The 12,120-nt window shown below is 45.6% G+C and overlaps 1 protein-coding gene across 8 annotated transcripts in view; it reads right to left on the bottom strand.

Annotated features, from left to right (window-relative positions):
- Positions 1-2,354: 2,354 nt before the first annotated feature.
- Positions 2,355-12,120, bottom strand: part of MOB2 (MOB kinase activator 2) — a 163,151-nt gene continuing 153,385 nt past the window's right edge. For all 8 annotated transcript variants that reach the window (XM_032770800.2, XM_032770808.2, XM_075065091.1 and 5 more), the window contains 2 exons: positions 7,570-7,694; positions 2,355-3,580 (listed from right to left, as the gene is read on the bottom strand). In XM_032770800.2, the coding sequence (XP_032626691.1) occupies positions 3,273-3,580; positions 7,570-7,694 (433 nt within the window). In that variant the 3' untranslated portion in view covers positions 2,355-3,272. The remainder of the gene's footprint in view (positions 3,581-7,569; positions 7,695-12,120) is intronic.

Below are 12,120 nucleotides of genomic sequence, written 5' to 3' on the forward strand. Positions count from 1 at the left end.
TGTGCATGGAATCCACTTGGTCTGCTCTTTTGGTGGAGGTCACAGCCTGGGATATCACTAGGGATCAGCTGGGAGGTCTGTGAAGAGGTGATAGCAGGAGGAGAAAGAGCTGAGCTTGAAAGCCTCATGCTGTGTCCTCCATCTGTGGCTGGAGATAGCAACTGAGCTCCACAGGCAGGAGTGAAGGCTCTAAGGATGTCGGCATGAACTTCCATCTGACACACTTCCCTCATGGAAATGGTCTGTTTGTGCCTAGAGGCAGTTTTTCCAATTCTGTCTGGCTACTTTCCTGTGAGCAGCAGCTTGACCCCAGAGCTGGTTGAGCTCCCCAAGGAGAGAGAGACCTTTCTTTTGATTCTGGCTTTTCTAGCTTAGATCCATCCTTGAAGCAGCACATGCCTCAGAGAAGGGCAAGTGGAACTGTGAGGACAATGTCATCAAAAGGCAGAGACCGCTAGGACCAAATTGTTATTAGGGAGAAGTGTGAAATTCTCCCCCATAAACCGCTACAGCAGGGAGGAGGGGTGGCTGAGTTGCTGACTGCTGGTGAGGCAGATAAAATTAGCTGGAACTTCAGGTGGTGAGATGCAGCCTACTGCCAGTGCCTGACAGGTCTGATTCTGCCCCAAGCTACAAGCAGATGGGAATGTCTCAGTCCAATGGCTTTGTGGACCTTACCGCACAGAAGGCTTTTGTTTAATTGTAGTTTAAGTTGGTAAGGAACTAACATAACCTTATAGATAGAAGGTGCTTTTAAACCAAGGTAAGTGTCTACATGGGTTTGCCTACAATGCTTTTAAGACACCAGTACAAGTTTCCTCTTAGGCAGAAGAGAAAGTTAATCCCAAGCTAGACATACAGAAATTCAAGCAGAATGGGTGAAGTCAACAGAAGCTTTGTCCTCACTTTGACAAATGCAGAACTGGACTCTAACACCTACATATTCAAAGGTGACTAGTGATTTGGGGTGTCCAACTCGACACTTTTATAGGTTTTGATTGTCAGAGGATGGATGCTCAGCACTTTCTGAAAATCAGGTCCCTTTAAGGGATGGGCTCTCAAAAACGGTTGTCCCTCAAATTACTGTTTTCTTTTGAGAAGTTGGCTCTAGCTAACTTGCCCAGAGATTAGGGGGCAGCCAGGATGAGAACTGAGGAATTCTTCTCTCTCACTTTTGTACTCTGTACTGCTGCTCTACCACCAGTAGATTGCACTGGAAGACCACGATACATTTAACACTGTTTAGTCATCTGCCTTTAATGGGAGGAATGTTTTTTTGTTTAAATGGGGCTGGGTGATGTCATGGGCTTATGCATTAATACTTAGCAGCTTTCTAACTTTTGTAAAGGCACTAAAATCAATGAATTCCTAACATACCCTGTGTCCTACTAAACCAGCTTACTGGTTGGAAGTAACTGTCCAATGCTAACTATCCATAGCAGATGTCTCCCCTTCACATAGGCAGGGTACTGCACATCAAGGCAAAGGCTTTCCCTTTAGATTGAGGGCAGTCACTAGCCTTCTGTCCCTGACTTTGAGCCGGTACAGTATTGTGGGACACCTACCCCTGGCATATCATGGCATTTCTGAATATAAGCTGTCCAGTAGGCAGGGTTGTGAAAATTTATGCTCAAGGTAGCCCAAATAGATCGGCCCTTACCTTAACTTCAAAATGGCCACCATTTTCATGACACCAACCAGTGCCTGAATGTCCCTTGAAGCAAGCAATTATTGGTACAATCAGTGCTCTGGTGTTTGTATAAGATGGTGCAAACAAGGGAGTACATACAAAAGAACGATGTTTGCAACAGCCTCGTTAGGGTATTTTATTGAGTATATCTTAAGCTGACACCTTCTCTGAACTGCTTAATAAGGTTACTGCTCTCTCCAACTCCCATCTCAAGACTTCTGCCACAGTGCCAACAAGAAACTAGCCAAGCAACAGCTGAGAAGTCTTTATGTAATTAGAAACAATCTGCAGACTGGAGATGAAAGTGTGCATGTGCATGAAAAGTGCATACGGGGTGTATATCCCTTGTCCCCACTACTTCTGAGATTGTAAACTGTTCAGCACAGGTATATGCAGTTCTTACCACACTGCAGCCCCCTCTGTGTGTACTTGATTATATTATGGTAGCAATGCATAAAATGAACAAAATGCAATGTATAGGTTGGAAAATAACAGGTTTTGTTTTTTTTTAAAGTTAGTTGACATTATCCTTTCAAAATTAGACTCTGTGCAGGGAGCTAGCCAGGCTAACAGTTTCCCATGCACTCACCTAGCAAACCATCTCTGCATCTTTTAAGCAAACATTTAGTGATTTGTGTCGCTGCAGACAAAAACAAGGCTCGTGCCTGATAGAAATTTTTTTTATTATTATTGAACAGATGAACTAAAAATAAGCCAACAATATAATTTTATGCCAACAGCCATCTCTCTATCACAGCCGGTAACTGACTCAGTGCACCCTTCTCCCTCTGGCCTCCTTTTCTATGGGAAGTAAACGGTGGCGGCTCTTACAGACCCCAACGATCTTACTACTACTATTCCTGGATGTGTGCCTGAGACGGGAGGGGCAGAGAAACAAGTAGATGTACTTTGTTGGAGCAACAAGCAGAAAGGCTTGTGGATCCTCTTGCAGGTTCATAGCCAGATGAAGAATCACACCCATCACATTTGTAGCGAGCACCTACTGCTACTGCGGTCAAGCCAGGCATCTCTTCTTCCCATTATAAGCCAGCAAAGGGCAAGATGCAATTGACTGGGGACTCTATGCAAAATTGGGAGGGGGAGTCTATGTAAAAACCAAACCCCAAAACAAAATCTGCATTTAAGCCACTTCAAAGTAAAAGTCACTTCTTATAACATAATATATATTTTTAAAATGGCAGTACCACCATCCTAGAAAGATAGAAGGGCTTGCACTCAAGACTGAAGAAAAAAACCAAAAAAAGAAAAACAGCAGCCCAACTCAAAAACATGGTTCTTCTCTAAAAACAGCATCCGTCAGCCATCTGACAGGGGGAAAAGAAAGAAGGAACAGGAAGAAAACAATAAAAGAAGATTGGTGCAACTTCTCACCAGATGGTGCATTAACAAAAGCTCCGTACAGTCCCATACGACTACACGTCTTGTGGTGGCAGCATAATTGCTTAAACTTTCATCGCTGTGTATGTCTGTATATATATATATGCACATATACATACACACACATATATAGAATATATAATATTGTTTTTATGTTAATGTTAGTTTTGCTCTATAGGAAGGCTCATCTCTCCTTCACGTGGTTCTGTGCTCCTGCGCTGCTGTTGCTGCTCCCATTACTACTGTTCCCACTGCCGCTGCTGCTGCAGAGGATCTCCGTGAGGTCATCCATGATGGTGGTTTCTTTAGGGTCCACCAGGTTGAACTCCCTGATGAATAGGATGAAGTGCGTGTAGAGTGTATTTAAGTGTCCATGCAGCTCCAGTGCCAAAGTCTCCTTAAAGTGGGAGGAGTAGATGTGGGCCAGCACATGGAACAGATATTTGCAAATCTTCTTCACTAAGGACTCAAAGGAGTTGGGGAATTCTTTGCCTGTGAAGAGGAGAGAAAGAAAACCTGAGACAAACAGATAGTGCTAGATGATCAAATCCATTGTTTCAGCCTAGGGGAAGCATCTGTCCATGCCAACGTGCAGACTGGTGCAACTTACTTCTTTTAAAAAGGCAGGCTATGGTCTTTAAAGCAGTAATGGAGAAGCAGAATTTAACTGGATGGAGCCCATTAGTCAAAAGTGCCATTCCTGATTCCCCTTCCAGGGCTGCCAACTCTTGCAAGTTTATTAGGAAGCAAATAAACCCACAAATTTATTATTTTTAATATCTCAATTTTGGGGGCCACAACTCCAGTGAAACCTGGCAGACATCTCCTTATTTGCCTGCCCACGCACCTCAGTTATAACTGCACTTCTGCTCCACCTCCCAATTTTTCAGTCCACATGTCTGGGCCTGGGCTGAGGCCTAGATCCATTCGTAGGTGGAGTGGGAACTGAAGCAAGTTCCATACCTGTCACCATATTTCACAAATCTAGGCCCTGGTGTGTGCTCAGTACAGGTATGAAGTCCTCTAAAAAGTTGTCCATTGCAAGATTTACCTGCATAACCTAGAGGCACTAATTTAGACTCATCACATTAGGATTAATCCTAGACAATGGGACTTTTTATAGCCCGATGGCATGCTGCAGTAGGATCTGCACTGCTACAAAACAAGTGTGGACAAACTCAATTTAGATTGCATACTGTCCTGTGGATAGGCACCTGAGTGCCACGTCCAGAGTCGCGCACCTAACCCAAGATGGAAAATTTATTTTCCTTTTAACAGACTCTTCTGTTTCCTTGTTAATAGCACCACCAACAGGAGAAACAGATTTGCCTGCCCAGATTGCTATGGGGCTATATGCCTCTGCTAGCTTGGCTCAGCCAGTTGTACTCCCTAATGCACTTTGGGGACTGCACAAGCAGAATAAGGAGCATGCTAACAGAATTAGACGCACACTCCAATTAGAGTGCAGGACACAACTGCTGTTTGATGGCACTCATGAGGAGGTCAGTTTTCATTTTCAACCCAAGTCCTAACACGCACCCAGGATTTAGGTGCAGACCAGACCAGCAGCCTGGCCTTCATTATCATTACGAGAGTAGTCAGATTATATTCGGTGCTGTTCAAACACGGAGGGACAGCAAACAGACATGTAGGGGAGGACTTAGCACAGTCATACATGCAACTTCTCATTTGGCTCCTTGTGACAGCCACATTTGCTTGTGAAGTGGGCAAATATTAGATCTTGATTACCCTTGAGTAACCAAATTAAAAATTTTTCCATAAGCAAAAAGGGGTTAAGCAACTGGCTTAGCTAGGAGCTAGTTGCTTCAGTTGCCAGAATGATAGACTCACCCCTGCATGCCTCTGCTCCCAGGACCGGTGCTAGGGGTTTTAGCGCCCTAGGCGCACGGCAATTTCACCGCCCCGCGCCCTGGTCCCGCGGCTCCGGTGAAGCTGTCACAGTGGTGCCTGCGGAGGGTCTGCTGGTCCGCGGCTCCGGTGGAGCTGCCGCAGTGGTGCCTGCAGGAGGTCCACTGGAGCCGCGGGGGCAGCCGACCATCCGCAGGCACGACTGCGGCAGCTCCACCGGAGCCGCAGACCAGTGGACCATCCGCAGGCACGACTGCAGCAGCTCCACCGGAGCCGCCTGCCGCCCCCTCCGGCAAAATGCCGCCCACCAATAATCCTGGTGCCCTAGGCAATTGCCTAGGCCGTCTAAATGGAAGCGCCGGCCCTGACTGCTCCACATTCAGATGCTTGTTATTATTCAGCTAGTAGCTCCACACAACATATCTGTGTAACAGTGAGGTCTCACTCTGGGGGCCGAGGCAGCTGTTTAGCTCTTGATTACCTCCATCCTGTGGGCAGGCCAGTCTAGTGGGCAGGTACCATGTTTTACTTTATGAATACAAGGGGACTGTTCTCCCCCCTACAATAATCTAGTTAATCACATCTAGAAGATACAATAATTCTTTCCAATTATGTTCATTGCTGAGCCCTGGCTATACTGCTAAGATTGCATTTTTCCTTGCATTTCAAGTCCTAGATGGGCTTATTGATTCACCACTCAGTAAGAGACAGATATGGAATAAGGTGGCAGGTACATCACTTTCTGTGGGAGGTGGGGGGGATTTCAGACAAAAGAGGCAAGAACAACCCAAACACTCTCCCCACCCCGAGTAGAAAGTTTACCACTATAAAAATAAAAAGGGTCTTTCATATCCTTCAGCTGCCTGCTCACTAGTTCATCCCCTTTGAAGTTCCAGTGCTCTAATGGCAATGGTGTACCGGGATTACAGAGCTCAGATGCTGGTGCTACCCAAACAAGCGTGAATGTGGTCCCTACCTCAGAGAGACAGCTCTCAAATAATTCCCCCTCCCTGAAAATTGGCTCCTCCAGAATAATTCAGAAGGACTTTGGGTAGGTCCACAGTTACAGTGGCCTGTAGAGAGCATGGTGTAAATAGCAGCGCAGGCAGTGAGGTACTGCTTAGGTGAGTAGAACAGACATGCCAGAACCCTTAGGGTCTGTATCCTACATGCCCAAGCAGTGCCTGCCATGTCTACGCTGCTATTTTTAGCAGTGTGGTGTTCTGCTGCCAGAGAGCGTTTCCCCACCCGAGAGAGACTGGCAGTATGGAAAGGCTCTTTGGCAAGGAGACAATGGGGAAAGGTCCCAGCCACTCTCTGCTGGCAGTCTTTCGCTGCTGCCTCCCCCTGCCAGAACTTTTCACTGCCACATGCAGCTACACGTACCCTACGTGCCACTATAAGTCTAGACAGGGTCTAAGGGAGGGGAGGAAGATGGAAAGATCTGCCGGTCTGGCAAATAGGTGGCTCTCCAAATCTCTAGGAGATCATGGTTTCCTCTTCTCTCCAAGGATGAAGCTACATGTATTGTGAGCTAATGATTTAACAATTCCATAGTCCTTACTCTGCAAGAGCACTTGCTGGTGATCTGCAACGAGAACCAGGTAGCTTAGTGGTAACTCCAGCTCCTTACTTCCAGCTACTTGTGCAGTGAAGTAACTATTTCATTGCAATTAGGAACCTAGATCCCTGTTAAAGCAGCTGGAAACAGGGAGGCCCAGCCTAGCTGCTGCATAAGCAGGAGCGTGGGTGACGGGCGCCACCAACATGACAATTAGCCGTAAACGAATGCTTTCCAAATATCACTTGTCTAGGTAGGCAACTGATGTTTCCACAGCAATGTTGTGCAGCTGTGAATGGGAGAGGAGGTGTCCCCAACACTATCGAATCTGTTTATAGAACATGAATCCTATATTGAGAAGTCCCATAATAAGTGAACCATCTTTTCCTCGACTAACCATGGTACTACTGGTTCTGTGACTCTAAGGATGCAGTGTTTATTTCCTGCTACCTCACAGGCTGTTGTCTGCCCCCTCTTCGCTGTCTGTGATATTAGATGTTGTAATAGTTCCTTCTGGCTTTCAAGGCAATGAAAATAGGAAATAACGGCATCTATTTGGCCTGTTGTCTCCTGCAGTGCTGTTACTAGATCCAAGCTGTGTGAGTGTGTGCAAAGAAGGGTGTGAAAAAGAAAATGCTCATCATAGCAGCACACCAGGAGGGACTGAAGGATTGTGAAACTCAGGGCGACAACCCCAATGCACATGACCAAGATAAACAGGCTATATTCATCACTGAAGTAACCCCACTGCAATTCAGGGACGAATCAGGCCCAGTATTCTCTCCCTCCAATCAAAATGCTTTTGTAGCTAAAAACCTGCTTTAGAAGTTTTGCTCTAGCTTTTCAAAACATTCATATTTGGGTGTAGACCAAGCATGCAAAATTTCAGCCAGAAAGAAAAAATTAGCAAGTTCTGAGTAATCAATTAAGAACAGACAGCACAAATGAAGTACACTTCTGCACCTTGAGTGCAGCATCTGTGACTTCTGGATGATGAACACCCCTTTCACAGCGATAGACCACAGGACATTCCCCCCAGGAGTAAACATACCATATTTTGTAGGAAAGACATCCTCGTCTGTCACTAGCTTCTGCACCGAACTCATGACAAAATCAACGTACTGAGGGGCTGTGCACTTTATCTTCTTTCCCCGCTCATCATACCAGTAGTACTGTCTGTGGAGAGAATTGCCAGTGTTGTGTGTTACACTTAGGACCCTCAGTTTGATTTACAGCACACGTATACAAGTACACAGGTATATGCTTTTGGCCAAGTAGCTTGATATTCTAACTAAACTAGAAGAACTTCAGCAGCAGCAGTTAGATTTTTTTTTTTTAAAAGGACATTTATCAGATATATGTTGATATTAAACTTACTCCAAAACCCAATGCCTGGCAAGAGACAAAAATGCATATTTTCAAGCTGTTTGGGCTTTTAAGCAAGCCAATAACATTACGGAAGTACAGGCCGTGGATTCCTACAGCGACTCACTTCAGAATGTTTTCCTAGATAGGAAGTCCTGACACTATCTCCTTTATAAAAACAGCACAGCACTTGCCATTTACCATTCTGCTTCTGTCAGTGAGCTCACTCAATGCTGTCAGTAGTACTAGCAACATTGACAACTTGCAAAGGAACACTTTCCATAAGTCAAGCCCAAAAGGGAGGTCTGTCTCGCTCCAGTGTTACTTTCCCCAAACAGGACAAATCCACAGAAAAGGGCTAAAGATAATGCCAGGATGCAGCTTTGTTAAAACAGCCTCTCACAGTTCTGTTCCCAGCTTTGACAGTGACATATTGTGAGGTTTGGGTAAGTCACTTACCCTCCACCTGCCTATTTTCCAAAACATTTTGAGGGCTAATGATACCCACCACACTGTACGGCTTAATTGTTTGCAAAGTGCTTTAGAAAGCCTCTGATGGAAGACACTATAACTGCAAAGGGGTTGGTAAAGCACAGCCACATCATTAATAAATAAAGTACTTGGTCAGTTATACTCTGTGACCCTCCCAATGCTTTAAACAAAATTAACAGAAGTGAGATGGGGGTCCTCTAGGCAAACACAATGTTAATTCAGTGTAAGAACATTTGCTGTTAGGAGATGGCACCATAATGCTAGGTACCCAGTTTTGGTCTCTTTCAGGTAACTGCTGCATTTCTTTATTAACTAGCATAACAGCTTAGTCCATCTTCAATCTAAATTTTGGGCAAATGTTAGAATCCCTTCTGCATCCCCCTCCATCTAACCCAGGGGTAGGCAACCTATGGCACACGTGCCAAAAGCGGCACGCGAGCTGATTTTCAGTGGCACTCATCATGGCGGGTCCTGGCCACCGGTCTGGGAGGCTCTGCATTTTAATTAATTTTAAATTAAGCTTCTCAAACATTTTAAAAACTTTATTTACTTCACATACAACAATAGTTTACTTGTGTATTATAGACTTATAGAAAGAGACCTTCTAAAAAAGTTAAAATGTATGACTGGGAATAAATGAAGACTCGTCACCCCACTGGGAATAAATGAATTAGAGGGAATAAATGAAGACTCGTCACCCCACTTCTGAAAGGTTGCCGACCCCTGATCTAACCCCATGTCTGTATTTACATTCTCTGCTCCCTCTGTGAGCTCACCATCTCTCCCCCGGCACTATGGAACATGTGAATGATCTCTGTTTCAAGGGCATGGGACATGCAAACTGTTTCCAAGAAAAGGTAACAAGTCCTTCATAAGCAAGTATAATTAAAGTTCACTGGCCCCTAATCACATCAATTAATAACGGCCTTCAAATGAATCCATTATTAATACAACAGGACATTTTAATAAAGAACCCCAGATACAGTAGAACCTCAGAGTTATGAAAACCTTGGGAATGGAGGAGGTTATTCATAACTCTGAACAAAACATTATGGCTGTTCTTTCAAAAGTTTATAACTGAACATTGACTTAATACAGCTTTGAAACTTCACTATGCAGAAGAAAAATGCTGCTTTCCTTTTATTTTTTAGTCATTTATATTTAACACAGTACTGTACTGTATTTGCTTTTTTCCCCGTCTCTGCTGCTGCCTGATTGTGTACTTCTACTTCCAAATGAGGTCTGTGGATAACTGGTCAGTTTGTAACTCTGAGGTTCTACTATACCAGCTCCCTTCCACCAAACAGAATGGTTGGAATCATTGACATGCATGGCTGGAAGGGACCTCAAGAGATAATTTAGTCCAGCCCACTGTACCTAGGCAGGACAAAATATACCTAGACTGTCCCTGACAGGTGTTTGTCTAACCTGTTCTTAACCTCTAAAGACAGAGATTCCACAACCTCCCTTGGAAGCCTATTCCAGTGCTTAACAATCCTTGCAATTAGAAAGGATTTCCTAATATCTAACCTAAATCTCCCTTGCTGCAGATTAAGCCCATTACTTCTTGTACTGTCCTCAGTGGACATAGAGGACAGTTGATTGCCAACTTCTTTGTAGCAACCCTTAACAGATGTGAAAACGATCAGGTCTCCCCAGTCTTCTTTTCCCAAGACTAAACATGGTTAGTTTTTTTTAACCTTTCTTCATAGGTCAGGTTTTCTAAACCTTTTATCGCTTTTGTTGCTCTCCTTGGAACTCTCTCCAATTTGTTTAAATCTTAAAGTGTGGTGCCCAAAACTGGACGCAGAGCTCCAGCTGAGGCCTCACCAGTACAGAGGACAATTACCACCCATGTCTTACATACAACGTTGCTCTTGATATACCCCAGAATGATATTAGCCTTTTTCGCAACTGCATCACATTGTTCACTCATATTCAATGTGTGATCCACTGTAACCCCCAGATCCTTTTCAGCAATACTACCACCTAGTCAGTTATTCCCCATTTTGTAGCTGTGCATTTGATTTACAATTATAATCATTAAAAGGCGTGAATCTGAAGTCTGATGATGATGATAGAGTAGTGTTTAGCACTGATTTATATTATGGTAGTACCTAAAGCAGAGGTGGGCAAACTATGGCCCATGGGATCCTCCTGCCCAGTCCTTGAGCTCCTGGCCCCCTTTATCCCCACAGCCTCAGCTCGCTTGCTCTGCCGCAGGTGCAATGTTCTAGGTGGCGGGGCTGCGAGCTCTTGGGGCAGCGCAGCTGCAGAACCGACCTGACTCATTGCTCTGTGCTGCGCCATGGCATGGCTGGTTCCCGCTGGGGCAGCACAGCTGCCTGTCCTGGGGCTCTGGGTGGTGTGGCTGTAGCGCTGCCAGCCACTGGTGCTCCAGCGTGGTAAGGGGGCAGGGAGCGGGGGGGTTGGATAGAAGACGGGGGGTTTGGGATGGTGGTCAGGGGACAGGGATGTGGATAGGGGTCGGGATAGTCAGAGGACAGGGAACAGGGAGGTTGAATGAGGGTAAGGGTCCGGGGAGGGTCAGTCAGGAAGAAGGGGAGTTGGATGGGGCAGCAGGGTGCAGTCAGGGGTAGGAGGTTCCAGGGGGAGGTCAGGGGACAGGGAGAAGGGGTGGTTGGATGGGGCAGGGGCTCTGGGGGAGGCAGTCAGGAATGAGAGAAGGGGTTAGATGGGACAGGGGTTCCGGAGGTAGTCAGGGGACAGGGAATGGGGGCGGGGGTTGAGATGGATGCGGCATGGGTCCTGGGGGGTGCTGTCAGAGGGTGAGAAGCAGGGGGAGGGGGGCAGATAGAAGGCACAGCCTCCCCTAATCAGCCCTCCATACAATTTTGGAAACCTGATGCAGCCCTCAGGCCAAAAAATTTACCCGCCCCTGACCTAGAGACCCAACCCAAATCAAGAATCTACTGTTCTCTGGGCACGTCTCTTAACAAATACATCTATAGCATCTAGAACTACACTCTAAACGGACAAAGGATCAGAGAGAGGAAGTACCCCCATTTTACAAATGGAAAACTTTGACAGAAATTAAGCATTTTGACCAAGGTCACAACAAGAGACTTGGGTTCATATTTCTTAGTCATCCTTTAGGAAGGAAATGCTCAGTTCAAGTTCTGGACACTCCTCAGTTATCATCAGAGGACTTGTCTTCACTACCACGGTAAGTCGACTTAAGTTACACTACCCTAACTACGTGAATAATGTATCTGGAGTCGACGTAGCTTAGGTCGACTTACCATGGTGTCTTCACTGTGCTGCATTGACAAGAGATGCTCTATCAACTTACCTTAATCTTCCCAGGGAGCTGGAGTACCAGGGTTGACTAGAAAGCGCTCTGTGGTTGATTTAGCGGGCCTTCACTAGACCCGCTAAAATCGAACCCTGCGCATCGATTGCGGCAGCAGAGGTAATGAAGACCAGCCCCGAGTGTAAGAAATTGATTGAATTGGTGTGCCCCCCATTTCATACTTCAGGATGTGCAGGGCTTGCCAGGCACAATGGAGGCAGAGTAGGAGCCACCAGACCGTATTTGTGCATCTGAATTGGCCAGGTATATTTTTTCTTCATGCCAAGGATCAAGCACAGTCCTTTTGCACACCTGCCCAACCACTGAACTCTAAACAGTCTTCACTAGACAGGGAGAGGTGTTATCTGTCATTCCTCAGAGAAGTCACTTTTTGAAAAGCATTAAAAGGAGATTAGTCCTATAGCCCTAGCC

Source organism: Chelonoidis abingdonii, chromosome 4, assembly GCF_003597395.2.
Source record: "Chelonoidis abingdonii isolate Lonesome George chromosome 4, CheloAbing_2.0, whole genome shotgun sequence".
Classification (NCBI taxonomy): Eukaryota; Metazoa; Chordata; order Testudines; family Testudinidae; genus Chelonoidis; species Chelonoidis abingdonii.